Source organism: Phaenicophaeus curvirostris, chromosome 3 (assembly GCF_032191515.1).
Source record: "Phaenicophaeus curvirostris isolate KB17595 chromosome 3, BPBGC_Pcur_1.0, whole genome shotgun sequence".
Classification (NCBI taxonomy): domain Eukaryota; kingdom Metazoa; phylum Chordata; class Aves; order Cuculiformes; family Cuculidae; genus Phaenicophaeus; species Phaenicophaeus curvirostris.
This window is the reverse complement of record NC_091394.1, coordinates 8,567,490-8,582,954: the sequence shown is the minus strand read 5'-3', so window position 1 is coordinate 8,582,954 and position 15,465 is coordinate 8,567,490. Positions and strand designations below refer to the sequence as shown.

The 15,465-nt window shown below is 42.3% G+C and overlaps 1 protein-coding gene across 1 annotated transcript in view; it reads left to right on the top strand.

Moving 5' to 3' along the window:
• The window catches only part of GALNT12 (polypeptide N-acetylgalactosaminyltransferase 12), a 50,500-nt gene extending 43,871 nt beyond the window's left edge, over nt 1-6,629 (top strand). The window contains exons 9-10 of the mRNA XM_069853345.1: nt 2,080-2,235; nt 4,848-6,629. Coding sequence (XP_069709446.1) covers nt 2,080-2,235; nt 4,848-4,985 — 294 coding nt within the window. The 3' untranslated portion in view covers nt 4,986-6,629. The remainder of the gene's footprint in view (nt 1-2,079; nt 2,236-4,847) is intronic.
• Nucleotides 6,630-15,465: the final 8,836 nt, after the last annotated feature.

Here is a 15,465-nt window from a genome sequence, read left to right as displayed (position 1 = left end):
AAATGAGTGTCCTTACAGCTCACTGTGGTACCCAAAGTAGCAGGCTTTCCATATGCCAATCAGATACCAAACCTGGGAACTAAAGCCTGAGTATTTGAGTAAATAATAATAATAATAACAATCACAGAATCATAGAATAACCAGGTTGGAAGAGACCCACCGGATCACCGAGTCCAACCATTCCTATCAAACACTAAACCATGTCCCTTAGCACCTCGTCCACCCGTGCCTTAAACACCTCCAGGGAAGGTGACTCGACCCCCTCCCTGGGCAGCCTCTGCCAGTGCCCAATGACCCTTTCTGTGAAAATTTTTTTCCTAATGTCCAGCCTAAATCTCCCCTGGCGGAGCTTGAGGCCATTCCCTCTTGTCCTGTCCCCTGTCACTTGGGAGAAGAGGCCAGCACCCTCCTCTCTACAACCTCCTTTCAGGTAGTTGTAGAGAGCAATGAGGTCTCCCCTCAGCCTCCTCTTCTCCAGGCTAAACACCCCCAGCTCTCTCAGCCGCTCCTCATAAAGCCTGTTCTCCAGCCCCTTCACTATCCCCTTTGACTTTTGTCGCTGATGAGATACTTTTGTATAAAGCAAATGTTGTGAAGGTAGTGCAGCCTACATCATAGGAATAGGTCCCAGCAATAGATTTCAGTCTCCTGAGTGTTACGTCAGCAGGTAGACTTCAAACTTGAAGTTGCTTTCTCAAAGCAGCCACTTTCCTTTGCAGCAACACAAATGAATGATGGTGAGCAGGTTAATTCTTGGGGAGACACTTGCATCACTGCCCAAAGCCATGGGGCTCCCCAAGCTGTTGCAGTGAACAGCTTTGGTCTGCAACAGCCACCTTGGCAGAGAATTTCTGATTGTGATAGAAGGATGGGCAGAGGAGATTTCATGAAACAACTACCACGAGGATAGTCTAGATCAGAGATCTTACATCTGGAAATGGATGACTGCGGACTTTGTAATCACACAGTCCTGTTTACACTATAATTCCACTTCCAGTTTTCTTTCAAGGTTAATTAGCCTTGGTGGTTGTTAAGGATGGCTTGGTGGTAAGTTCAAGAATATACAACATTTCTGAATTGGTACAGCCTCCTTCACAAAAACTTAGAATCCCTTTCTACAGGGGTGAAACAAAAAAAAAAGAAGGGTTCCTTCTCTCCCTCATCTTTTTATTGCTTTCCACTAAAGCGACTATACTGTTGGTAACAAGCAATTTTCTGATGTGTATAAAACTCCCCTTTACCCTACTGAGTATAATCTAAACCAGATCTAAATACACATCCGTGCACTATAGTCATCTAAATTATTTACAAGTGAGCTAAATACAAACAGCTCTCAAGCTCTGCTGCTCTCTGATGAAGTCCAAAATTTGGCAAGCGCCCATGATAAATATAAAAATTTTAAGGAAGTCTTCAGCCATAATTGCTACAAAGCCAAGATGTTTTGGAGCATCTCTGTAGAATATTGTAAGACAAGCAGTGCCAGTAAATTGTCTTCAGTAAAGTTCTGTTCATGTTTAAAAAGCAGTTGCAGCTGATTTTCTCCAAATAATATCTTAAAATTTTATATAATAAAATGCTCGTCACCATGCATTCTGAGTACTTTGTAACTGGAAATTAACCTTGACCAAACTGCATTTTGAACTATGCAGTGAGCCGCTTCTTAATTAAAGGTAACATTGTTTTGTGACAACTGAATTAAGAAGACATAATGTCAGGCTATAAACTGGTTTCTGTCCTGTTTTAAGGGTGACCAGAATGTGGAAGTAGAATGTTATGGTCAAATTTTGTAAGGTCCTTAATGCTTGGAATGTCTGTTTTCCAGGGTATTTATTCAGCATTTCTTACATTTTAAGTGCTACCAGAGTAAAGCAGTGCTGTGGTGAGATTAATTTTCTGTAAAATAGTAAGTAAATGGCAGCAGTTTAGTCTCCTTGGATATTTTTGGCATAATTTCTCTCCACAATAGCAACTTTTATATGGGAGCTTAATTATACTATCCTAGTATATCTTCCTTATAAACGCTTTCTTGTGTACATATGAAATGACTGTTGTCTTTTGTTTTTTCTCTTGGGTTTGTAGTTTTTCGAGTACACATCCCATAATGAAATACGTTACAACACCCGGCAGCCAGAAGTCTGTGCAGCCGTCGATTCAGGGACCGACTACTTGACAATGTACTTGTGTCAAGATGATGTCCAAAGTATTCCTGAAAACCAGAAGTTTGTTTTCAGAGAGGTAAGTATTTCTGGCTTTTTTGGGGAGCTGGGTGGAAGGAAAAATTGTCAAGGGTTTTTTCTTTTTCTCTTACTGTGTACACATCATGCAGGCCACAATTTTGGCATAGATGTGCTATCTTGGCTTCTAATATCTGAACAAAGAACGAGGATAGCAGCAGCAGCAGCAGCAGCATGCAGGTGAAGAGTATGCCAGTCATGAAAAATAGGAAGATAAGAGGAAGGCAGGCACCCTGCTTAACCTCAAAGCAGTTGGGAAGGTTAGCAGACTTCTTTATTTTCCCTGTCCACATCTAGCACTTTCTGTGAGTGTCTCAGTTCTCTCTCACATCTCACCCCTACCATCTTTTGAGAAATGATTTGTCTCCATGCCTTCCCCAGCCATTCTCACAGCTGAACTACTTCTGCTCTCCATTCATGGACTTCTTTTATTTTCCAGTATTTATCCCCGATACTTCACTTACTACCATTACTTTATTCTCTTCTCTGCTTTAAAGCAGCTGCTTCTCCTCTGCAAACCATCTCTTTTAATCCTCCCCATGAAAATCAGAAGTGCTCTTTGAGCTTTTCTGCAGTATAATGCACAGTTGTATAATTTGACGCACTATCAAAAAATACCTTCTGCTGTGCTCCTACCCTTGCACAGGACGCATCTTGCTGGCTGTGGGGACTCAGTAGATCTGTACCTCTCTTCTTCAGCCTTAATGCCTACTCCCAAAGGGGAGAAATACCGGGAAGTATGGAGTATATTAATAAACATAACGTGATCTTTGAAAACCTTGTATTTAGTAGTTTTTAATCTCTGAAGGAGTTCCTGGATGCCTGAGAAAAAATAAATGGGATGAAAAATAATGGCCTTGGTCAGGTTCTAGTGTGTTATTATTTGGCTAAGGAAAAGGTCACATCATATATCAAAATGGTATATTTACATAATGTATCTGCATAATGAATCTAAATTCTACAGGCTCCATGGTTGACAAATGTCATGCTTAAATACTACCACCAGTGATAGGAGGCAGAGTAAATTCTAAAGAAAAATAAGAAAACTATAGTCCATCTTGTTCAGACTGAAGCTCAAAATGATATTGCTGCGTAAAGCAAAATATTTAAAAGGCTGACTTTATAAACGATGTTTTATTTTTAATACCAACTTCTAAAAAAATCCTTCAAGGTCATATGCATTAATCCCTAATATGACACATATTGAATGAACCTCACTCACTTTAGGAAATAACTGAGAAAATGCAGTTCTGGAAGGCATCTGTTTCCACTGATTTCCTAATCATTAACTTTTAAAATAATTCCTAAATTTTCAGACGCTAAATCCTCTCTTTCTCATTTGTGTCTGTATGTGATTTGAATGTACCGATTACTTTGATTCCTTCTCTCCTTTTGCATTAAATCAAAATCACCAGTCCCCATCTTTCAAGGCAAGTGATGGGTGAGATGTCAGTACCGCATTTCTCTTGCTTTGTACAGAGAAGTGTCAGGTGCTTGAAAAGCTGTCCTTATAGATGTACCGTAATCAAAAGACTTGAACAGCCTTCCCAGCAGCCTGGCAAGAACTGAGTTCTTATGGGCACCAGGTCAAAAATGAGTGAGGGAGAATATTGATTATTCCACTCAAAAATTTGAATTATCACAGACGGAAACAGGAAAGTCATTCAGCAGCTAAGCTTGCAGCGAACCCGTGAGCAAGCACACACTCCTGGGCATCAGGGACTGTGGCTTAAGGCACAATTAGTGTGGCACTCCTGACAAGGGAAAAGCAGACTTTCAGAGGAGTCAGGTTCATACTGAGAAACAGGGTGTTGGCATTTTTCTTCTGAGGCTGTCAGAGGCTTTGGAAATGGTTACGTGTGGGAATGTCACCTGGGCTAAAGGAAGGAAGGGTCTTGTAGCAAGGCAATTCTCCACTGCTGGCTTTGCCACCCATTTTGTGGTGCGTTATCCTATCTGACAGCACTCCCAGATTAGAGCAAGCTACATGAAATGTTCCTAGAGACTTTTGTAATAGGAGGCCTTGAGGCCTCAAAATACGTTTTCTGGGGAATCTGTGGAGGCCTGTCAGACCTTACACCTCTGAGGCAGATGTGCTGCCCTCCAGCAAAGCAAGCAAGGGTCATACTCATCTGCAGGCAAGTGATATGCTTAAGATTGTTTTGCCTTTGCCACTGAAAATATACCCTGTGAAAAAAAGGGAATTTTTTTTTTTGCTAAAAATATATCCAACATCTGCACTTAACTAGCAACATTTACATCTTACTTAATGATGTACAACAAGGTAGTGAATTTGGGTAATGCCTGTACTTGGCTTTTGTTTTCTCTGCCCATATTCTAGTGCAGTAACAAAAGGCAATGAAAGTGAATGAAGTTAGCACATCCTTTACAGGCAGAAATCACTCTAAAACTATGTCAATATAAGTTTAAAGGCAGCGTCTTTTGATAAAGCTTCAGACGTACTCGAGTTAGGCATTTTGGCTTCACTGCATGGCCCCATGAGAAGGGTATGTGTGATACTTACTATTAATGTCTACTGTCATTTTTGAAACACAGTGGTATATCTGTAATTTTTAAGACTTGAAATGCAAAAACTATTTCTGCCTTTTGTAGGATGGGACTTTGTTTCATCTACAGACCCAGAAGTGCGTACAAGCAGAGTCAAATGCGTACAATGGTAACCCAGCACCATTATTACGACCGTGTACCGACTCAGACTACCAAAAGTGGTTCTTCAAAGAAAGAAGTTGATCCAGATATCATCTAGAATATAGCTGAATATGAAAATGTTCTCTTTCTAGTCAGCAGTTAGTCAGCCTTTTGAGAATCACATAAGTGATATATTTTTGTATGGAAAGAACTGTAATTAGTTTACAAGCCTTGAATTTCGTTTTCTGGAGCATTAAAAAGCACTAAGCATTGAGAGCTACGTAAAGTAAGTGCTGTGATTTTATCATGCCACAGAATCTACTCCTCTTCTTTTCTCTTTATTTGGCAGCTACATAACAGCTTCTGAAGTGTCTTAGGTTATTTTCACAAGTGGCAATATATTTTTTTAATCTACTGTGTGAAAGTAAGGCAGTCAAAATAATTGCACTAAGGTTATCTGCCAATAACTTAAAATGTTTTTTATTTTTCTACTAAAACATTTGCAGTTGGGTCTTTTAACAGATATTAGTTAATAATTCTTCTTATCTTTTAAACACCAAGAAGGTAAACGTAGGCCAGATTCTGCCCTAAGTACCTACCACAAAAGTCTCACTGAAAACAGTGAGGATTTGCACGCGAAGGCAGAGTAGGTCTGCGTGTTTTTGCACAAATAACAATCTAGATGCATACAAATTGCACATGCTTGACAATTCTATAACTTAAATGTTGCCACAATTTTAGATGCTCATGGCACTCGATGAGTTTCTAATCATGCTTAAGTCTGGTTTGGGATTTTCTCATCTTTCTTAAAGAAATAAGACTACAATATTTAAAGGTGATGGTCTGGGAAAAGCTATTTGGATTCATACGGATCTAGCTATCCAGCTGTGTCACAGACTGCATGACTTTAACATTATGTGGACTTTCAGCACGCTTCAAACTTGCAAGATCAGACCTAGCAATAATTCGACAATTTCAAAATTACAGTTAGAGAAATCGAATCTTAAGAAATTATAATGGTTCATATAAAAACAATTGCGTAAACATGGGTTTGCAACTGATTGATATGATATTCAGTTGATACTAATATAAAAAGCATTGTCTTTAAGATGTAACTTACATTTTGTCTGGAAACTCCCTTTCTGTTAAGTTGGTCATGTCAACACATAGTCTTATTGAAAATCCCTATGGGGTTTTAACCTGCAGCGGTACGAGATGTTTTCTTTTGTTGTGTATGGGATCTGCCTTACCCAATCAGATGAGTAGTGTGTATAGCAATGCATTTGGTCATTGACCATCACCATTATAATGTTGAGTTTCAGCTTATAAGGAAGGCTTCTTTCTATATCAGCTGGAAGTATGCTTATGTGTAGAATCATGAAGATTTCAACATTTTTTTTCCCCTCAAAAGTCTTGGCATCTGTTTTGATTAGTTTTGGATGTATTCTGTTATTTGCCTTTGTTCATGTTTTCTGTAAAAGTGTACAGTCTTTTCTTTGAATCCTCATAAGCCCATGCCATTTTTGGCATATGTATTTATATGGTAGGGTGTGGGCGGAGGGTTTCTGCCTGTAGGGAATACGTATGTACGTTCTTCCGAGGTCTTTCTAAACCTTGTGGTGTAAACCATGTAGATGGAATGTTTTTGTGAGCACCTTTCAAGTTTTTTCTCTGTGGGCTGGACTGATGAAATTGATATTAGAATTAATAAAATATTTTGTGATTCAGTAGAGTGGCAACTGTCGTAAATACAACTGTGGGATTTTTTTTTTTCTTATGGCCAGTGGTTTTATTTTAATCATTTTGCTGATCTCTTAGGTTCTGATGCCTGCAGCATTTGGGAGAAGATAGCTTCATTTTATGGTCTCTCAAGCTAGCGGCAGTGGTGTGTGCTTTGTGGCTACATGAAAGAACAGTGGGTGCTTCAGCAACACAGCAAGGTTCTCCTGTTCATTTCTGCTTTGCCTTCTCGACTGTTGATTTAATTACATTAGTAAGTTAATGCGAGCCCATCTATTACAATTGTAGATAAAACTCTCATTGATCTCCATGGTCAATGAGGTTTTCTTAGTTTCGGGACTTCAAGACTTCATCATCAGGTGGTGGTATGCAAGTGAAAATTAATAATTGAAAATTATTTTCCATGCATCTTTCCCGGGGAAATATTGATGTTTTGGGCTTCCGATTACATGCCAGCTGAGCTTTCTCATTTACCAGCAAATGTGGTAGCCTGGGTTGAATATTTGCTGGGCAAACACACTTGTGTTGAGTTCAAAAGCAGACACTGAACATAGCAATGTCACCACCTTGCTCCCCCTATGTTTGCCTTGTCGTCCATCTACTTACCATTTTCCTTTTTGATATCCTTTTCTTCCTCTTAGCTCACTGGAACTGTCTTAACGTCTGGCTTCTGGTTTGGAGGGTGAAGTACTCCATCAAGCATCTGAGTCACAATGCACATCTTCAAACTTCCTTTTGTGGAAGGTCAGGGCTACCTGCTAAGGAATGGACTGAAGTCTTTGGGCTTCTCCTCAGCAGAGAAGGGGATAGATGCCTCACAGAAATGGAAAAATTGGAGGACTTCAGTCACAAATCAGTACTTCATCTGGTTCTGGCTTCCTCAGGCTCTCTTTGAAGCGTGGTCCAAATCAGGATCATCCCTTTCTTTCTATTCATTGTCTTTTTATATTTAGAGCTATGTGTTTCTTTTCCCCTTTGCCAACCATCTGAAACACCCATAAAACCAAAACGTGCAACGCGAGCTTGTTGATCATCTTAGATTAAAATAATGGGATACTGGCTGCATAAAGTGGGAAAACTCAAGGGTCCTTCTTCCACTTTTTCCCAACAGTCTGTTCCAAACAAAAAAGGACATTTTTTTAAATCAAGAGAGATAGGCTGAACAAATTGTCCTAAGAAGGTGTCTCAGTGCACAGTATGCCATATAAAATTCTAGGATAAAGGTGAAGAAATCTGTCCTCCAAATGGATTTATTCCTTCGTCATTGTCTAGCTGTGAATACAACTGCTCCCATATTTACTATCCTATTTTTAGAAGTTATATTGGAGCAGTGTGTTCTCCCAGGCTCCTTTCCTTCCCCTTATGTTCCTTGGACATGCCTAGGTATAGGACATATTTGGCACAGTTGAGGCGCAAAGGATTAAACCAGAAGTATTTCACAATACTAAACTATACAAAACGTCTCCCACTTTTCCATGTTCTGTGCTAAATACATCTTGTGAGAGGAATAGTAATATGCAAGGAGTCTTTAACCTTTAATAAATTGCCTGATGGTAGTATCCCCAAATGAGAATCTGCTGTTCAAAGTACCAGTCAAACTTGCTGATTTTTATGGATTTTTTTAGAAGAAGTTATCAAAAAATTTTCATTAAGAAAATGCCTATTTCTTAGTCTTTGTATTCTGTTATTAAAAAAAAAAACAAAAACAAACAAACCCAAAAGTTGCAATCAAGCTTGCTGTCTGGTGCCTAATTCTTTCCCATATTTCTTTGAGCTCATCAAGTAACCATTTTACCATTTTTTTTCCTTTTCTTCTCCTTTCTTTTAAACACTGTGGATCTTTGATGTGGACTAGAACTTACTGGATTTTCAGTTCACTTTTCACTTTACTTAGTTCACTTTTCACAGAAGACAAGAGTATGGACTTCCCTTCTAAGAAATAAATGAGTAAGACCTCTGGATGTGCACTCTTGACCAGATCTGTATGACGGAGGATTGTTAGAGCTTGCACAAACACCCTGGAACAACAGTCATCATTGTATACGCATCAGTCATCATAAATTTGGAGCAGTGTTTCTTGCTAGCTCTGCTGAAACAAGGACTCAAAAATGTGTTCAATTTTTATAGCAGGTGATAAGTCTATGGGAACAGGGAATTCATGTTTGCTGGTAACACCAGGACTGATGGGACTGTGCTTCTCTTCACCGTATATGAAAACATGGACAGTTAGGCAGTGACACTGCTGGGTTTGTAATTCACAATCTGGTGGTTTTAAATTTCATTTGGCTCTCTTAAAGCCTTTAGATTGGGAGATTAATTTGAAGTTGGCCTTTGTTCTGATACCCCGATAATAAGATGTAGCAGTCGAGATGTCTAGAGAGACCATAGAGTTAGGATAACACAGTTGTGCAATATGCTTATAACTCTTGGAGTTTTTGGCAGTGTTTGAGAATGCTCTATAGGCTCATAACAAAGGCAAAATTTTGACCATGCTAGCAAGTTAGCTGAGGTAGGTGGGAAAGTCCTTCGGAGGAATAGTGGAGTTCCCCCAGTTCTGTCAGTTTAACTCCCAACAGCCATAGCCGGATTTGAATTAGACCATTGCAGTATTCTTCCACTTCCCATTTCCAGAGGAAAACCATTATGGCTGTATAAGCAGAATTGAAATTATTATGCCTAGATCGACAATTTTCAATCTTTTTTTTCAATATGTTGCTCACTGACATTTACATGAGTAGACAAAACCTGTTTAGACCAGTCCTAGTCAGCACCAACAGCAATGTTGTGGCTGTAGATAATATTTATAGAGGCTTCTATGATTTCCAAAAGGGTTTGGAGACAAAAACAGGGCAGGACTTTCTCAGTGAATTCTCTTGACTCCAAAAGAAAGAAGATGGAATATGCAGGAAGTGAGTCACTGGCTTGATAGGTAGCATTTCATGTAGCATCAGACCATCTCCCAGGGTGGGAGAAGACTTGCAGCAGATGCTATTTATTTCTTGGTGGTAAGGGAAAAATCAGTTTCCTGGGTTTCTTGAACTTCTCCATGCTATGAAGGTACTTAACTTGCAGCTGAAGAAAATCTGGTCAAGGGAGTCATAACAGTGCAGATACTTAGACCTGAAATTCATGGAATAGGTATTCTGCGATGTGCAAGTACAAAGACTATATAGAGAATAAAAGCATTAAGTGTGCATCCACTGTGAGAAAACTTACTTATAACAGAGAGAAACTGGAGATGATCATTAGCAGGAAGATATTTGACGTAACTTTTTACTGAAATATAGTTGATGGATTCATGACTGAAATGCTGAAGTGAATGGGTAACGTTCTGGGAAGAAAGTGACTTTTGATTTTTGAGTAAAGAGAACAGCATTTACAATTCTTATGAATTAATATTTTAGCCAACATAGAAGAAACATGTACAGAAGGTGTCTGATATACACCACCTAATAAGAATATAAAGCCTTTTTGCATAACAGATAAGGGATGTGTGCTACCTCAGAGGATTTCATCATAGGGGATGCACTTTATTGATTTCATGGTAACAAAACATTCTGGGGATTTCTAAGGTAAAGAAAAAAAAAAGGCAGCTGGCCAGGCAGCTGTGTCCAACACAATCTTTAGTAAGTAGTTGGGTGCAATTCTTCTTTAGGCCTCCTTTTGTTTAAAATGAGATGCTACCTGGGCATCTATTATGTGTAAACAAAAGATACCTATGAAGGAAGAAATTTGTCAGTGCTGAAATTGGAAAGAAGCAGGGCTTACAAAATATATGTATACATCATGTTGAAAACAATATGTGTAGGTTTCAAATCCTTTTGATAGGATTGCACATGAAATTTTTGAAAGTGTCAGAAATACAGTTCTTTGTTAAATCTAAATTTAGCCTCAGTGCATCTATTACACTATTGTCTTTAATTATCTGATTTTATTGTGTTACGTCCCCTGTTGTGTTTTTTTTTTTTTACAAAAGATGTGCAAACTGTCTTTTTCATGCCTCACTGAGTATACAGGAAGGATTTTGAAAGGCTTATTTTACATAATCCTCATTGTTCAATATATGGCCTTATTCCCCACAGTAAATCTGAAGCCTGAAAAATAAAGGTTATTTTCATAGCTTTTTTTAATGGAACTTGAATGTTACAGTGTCCTAGTGCTTCCCAAATATTTATTACTCTATCTTGACAGTACGACCATGGAGGAAGAGGACCGCTGTTTTCCTGCAGGGAAAGCAGTGACAAAAGCATTAAGATCAGAAGTACCACATTATTAAATACTGCGATTTAAAGTGCAGCTTTGCTTGGTTTAAATGATAACCTGCAATACTCCAAACTTCTGTGGGTCAGGCACGGGAGCAAAGTTTCATTTGACCTAAGGTGGTCACCTTCAAGCCAGAAATGAGCATACAGATGAAGTGTCACCCCAGGCTTACATGAAAGCCAGAATGATGCACAGAATGATGCATAGAAAAGATCACTTGCAGACTACCATCAGAGACTACCTCTGAAAATCTGTTTTAGGTTTCTGGACAAATACAGGTAAGTCTTGTTTTTTTCTGGACCTGCTTTTGGAACTGCTTTTGTACTCCGTTGTAAGTATTAGCTCTGTGACATAGCACTTCCCAGGCGTGTTTCTTTGACCTACCTCCCCAGCATCTGACTTCCCAGTCGCTGCGGGCATAAGACCAGCAGCTGGGCTCTGCCTCCCATGCAAGGGCAAGGCTCGAGCCTTACACTGAATGGAACTGTGCAATTACTCTTTCTGACCTGAACCTGGAAAGAAGCAAGAAGGTGCATTTGGTTCTCAAAATAACAAAGGGATGCTTGCTGCTGCATCAGTAACAAAGAAGGATGTCAAGCAGTTGCTAATAATATTCAAGGTATCAATTCTGTTGTACCACATAACTTGGACTCAAGCTTTCAGAAAGACAGATCTCAAAAACTGGGAAATTACTTTGGAAAAAAAAAACAAACCCAAAAACTTAGAAAGCTGATGGCATTCCAGAGAGAGAGAGAGAGAAAATGAGTGTGTGTGTTAATACAGTGCCAATATTGTAAAATGATAAGCATAGTGATCCAAGCAGCTATAGTCCTGGGAGCTAAATACTGGAGAAAATCACTGAATGATACAGGTTACAAGCAATGAAGAATGATTTTCTGTGAAACAGATTTTGACAAAGTTGGTATCTATTGCAGGTCAGGTCGAGGATCGTAAAACATCATTTAGCAAATTAAATTCTGATTAAAAATGACATTATAAAAAATCAATATGGCAACTACTTCTGTTGGCATCCTAGGAAGATCTGTTCTTAGGGTCATGATAATCAGCCTTCTGAAGAAAAGTAAGTTACTGATAAGCTTGCAGGTGACAAAAATATGCTGGACAGGTCACTTGCACAAATAAAGCACAGTTTGATTTATCCTAACGCGAGGTCAGATGCATAGGAGCAAAGAAGTAGGTCATGCTTTTGGGTAGAATGGATCCAAACCACAGTGTAGACAATACCATAAAGAGGCAGCCGCACAAGGACAACATGCTGGGTAGTTTGCCTATGAGGATTAGGTCTCCACCTGCCCAGCCCTCAGAAGCGACTGGTGCCTGGAGAGGTGCTGAGGTTACTGCTAGTGGCCCAGCGCTGATGGGTTGCATAGTCAGAAGGGCCCATTCACACAGAAAGTGTAAAAAGGAACCTTGCCTTGGAAATGCCTCTAAGAATGATTCCTGAGGTGAGGGAAACTTGGTCTAATTATTTTACAAGAGCAATTGCAGAGATTAGTCTTAGCCCGTGTGCATAGATCAAATACTACATCCTCTGAAACTGATAAAGGCATGATGAGGACCAGTCACTGGAAGCTGGAATAAGACAAATTATTACTGAATGTGAGATGCACCTCTGAGCAAACATGATTGCAATGATCTATCAAGAGATGTGGTGGACTCTTCATTACTGATGTCTTCAGTTAGCACTTCTGGATGTCATACCAAGTGGAAGCCTGTAAAACAGGAGGTGAGTATTACAAGATTACTGGTTGAAGCCTTTAAGCCCAAGGTCAGATCATGATGATCTTAGAATTTAGTAATCTGTGAAGATTCTTTCCAGTTTACTGCATTGATACCACTGCTGGGTATGCGATATAAATTAGATGTATTAGGTTAATTTTCAAAGGTTTGCTGTCAGGAAAACTAAGAATACGTATGAAAAGTGAGGTGCCTAAGGCAGGGTTAAGCAAAGGTGCTAATAACACCTAGGATAATAACACATAGGATCAGCCTGCTTTGAAACACACAGCTGACCTGCCTGGTCTCCCAGGGCTTCTCAGCAGGCTGCCAATTAGCACACTGCTGCTTGGGGACGTTGCAAGGTGCAGTCAAGGGTGGGCAGTGGGAAAGTGTTCCCCAGGGTGGGGGGACACACCAGGAGTAAGGCAGAAAGCCTCCGTGAATAGAATAATAGAATCATAGAATGATTTGGGTTGGATGGCACCTCAAAAGGTCATCTAGTTTCAACCCCTCTGCCATGGGCTGGGACACCTCCAACTAGATCAAGTTGCTCAAAGCCTGGTCTTGAACACTTCCAGGGATGGGACCTCCATAACTAATCTGGGCAACCTGTTCCAGTGCCTCACCCCCTCACAGGAGAAAAATTCTTCTCAATATCTGATCTAAATCATAGAATCACCAGGTTGGAAAAGACCCACTGGATAATCAAGTCCAACCATTCCTATCAAATATTAAACCATGTTCCTCAGTGCCTCGTCCACCCGTCCCTTTAACACCTCCAGGGAAATCACCCCTCTTTCAGCTTAAAATTGTCATCCCCTCATTCTGTCCCCACGCTCCCTTATAAAGAGCCCCTCCCCAGCTTATAGCCCCCATCGGGTACTGGAAGGCTGCTATAAGGTCTTCCCAAAGCCTTCTCTTCTCCAGGCTGAACAACCCCAACTCCCTCAGCCTGTCCTCACAGGGGAAGTGCTCCAGCCTTCGGATCATCTTTGTGGTCCACCTCTGGACTCGCTCCAACAGCTCCATGTCTTTCCTGCTTTTAGGATTCCAGAACTGAACGCAAGTGCTCCAGGTGGGGCCTCAGGAGAGCAGAGCAGAGGGGCAGAATCACCTCCCTCTACCTGCTGCTCACGCTTTTGATGCAGCCAAGGAACAGGCTGCCCAGGGAGGTGGTTGAGTCGCCTTCCCTGGAGGTGTTTAAGGGACGGGTGGACGAGGCGCTGAGGGACATGGTTTAGTGATTGATAGGAATGGTTGGACTCCATGATCTGGTGGGTCTTTTCCAACCTGGTGATTCTATGATTCTGTGTGGAGGTAACTAGCTGGGAAAACAGGCACGGAAAGGGCTCGCCTGGCCCAGGCTACTCGCAGAGTTGTGGCAATCCAGGGGAGAACTGAGGGAGTCCTGCTGCAGCCTTCATTTTCTCGTAGCCACGAGCGCTGCCACGCTCCAGGAATTCTGTGAGAAAATGAAAAGAGCTTAAAGAAATAAAAAAAAAAACAACCAAGCACCAAGCGGTGTGCGCTGTGGCGGAACGGCCGGGCCAGGCCGCGGGGCTGGCAGCAGCGATAGGAGCGGGCGCCCAGTGCAGCCCTACCTGCCCCTGCTAAACCCTGAGCGCCTCATCTATTAAATACCCCCAGGGACGGGGACTCAACCCGCGCTGCTGCCCTCATAACCCTTCTCGGTGAAGAAATTCTTCCTGCTACCCCACCTGAGCCTCCCCCAGCGCAACATAGAATCATAGAATCATAGAATAACCAGGTTGGAAGAGACCCACCGGATCATCGAGTCCAACCATTCCTATCATACACTAAACCATGTCCCTTAGCACCTCGTCCACCCGAGCCTTAAACCCCTCCAGGGAAGGTGACTCAAACCCCTCCCTGGGCAGCCTCTGCCAGTGCCCAATGACCCTTTCTGTGAAGAATTTTTTCCTAATGTCCAGCCTGAACCTCCCCTGGCAGAGCCTGAGGCCATTCCCTCTCGTCCTGTCCCCTGTCACTTGGGAGAAGAGCCCAGCTCCCTCCTCTCCACAACCTCCTTTCAGGCAGTTGTAGAGAGCAATGAGGTCTCCCCTCAGCCTCCTCTTCTGCAGGCTAAACACCCCCAGCTCTCTCAGCCTCTCCTCACCTCCTTGAGGCCGTTCCCTCCCACCCCCCTCTCTCACAGCCTCCTTCAGCGATCAGCTTTCCCCTCAGGCTCCTCTCCCCTGGGCTAACGGGGCAGGGCAGCGTCTCCGTCCCCTCCGGCACCCGCAGGAGCGCTGCGAGCTCCGCCCGGGGAAGGTGCCCGACCCAGGGGCGCTGAGGCCGGGAGGGAAGCTCTGCTCGCCCTCCTCCCTCACACTCTCCTCGCTCCGCATCCCCCCGCCCTGCCCGAGCCCCAGCGCTGCCCCGGCTCCCGGGGAATGCGGCACTAGCACCCCCGCCCCTCCCCGGCTCTAGAAGGGGCGGGGGGGGGGACACGCTTTTTCCTCTTCGGCGTTTGCTGCCGGAGCATCCTTTTTAATATTTTTTTTTTTTCCCCCTTTGGGAGGAGGAGGAGGAGGGGGGAAAGGAGGGAGGTGTTCAACGAGGGCTGCTCGGGCCCCCCCTCCGCGGCGGAGAGGTGCCGTCCCTCCCTGAGCAGAGAGGTGGGGGGGGGGGGGGAGGCAGAGGCAGGTCCCGCTCCCTCGCTCCGCCGCCGGGGAGAGAGGAGGAAGGCTGGTGGGGAGCGTGTGTCACTGTGTGTGCGTGGTGCTGGGGGTTATTTATTTATTTATTGCTCCTGGTGGTTGCAGCTGGCAGACCTGGGAAGGAGTAGGCGCCATTGCCAGAAGGATTATTGCCAGGG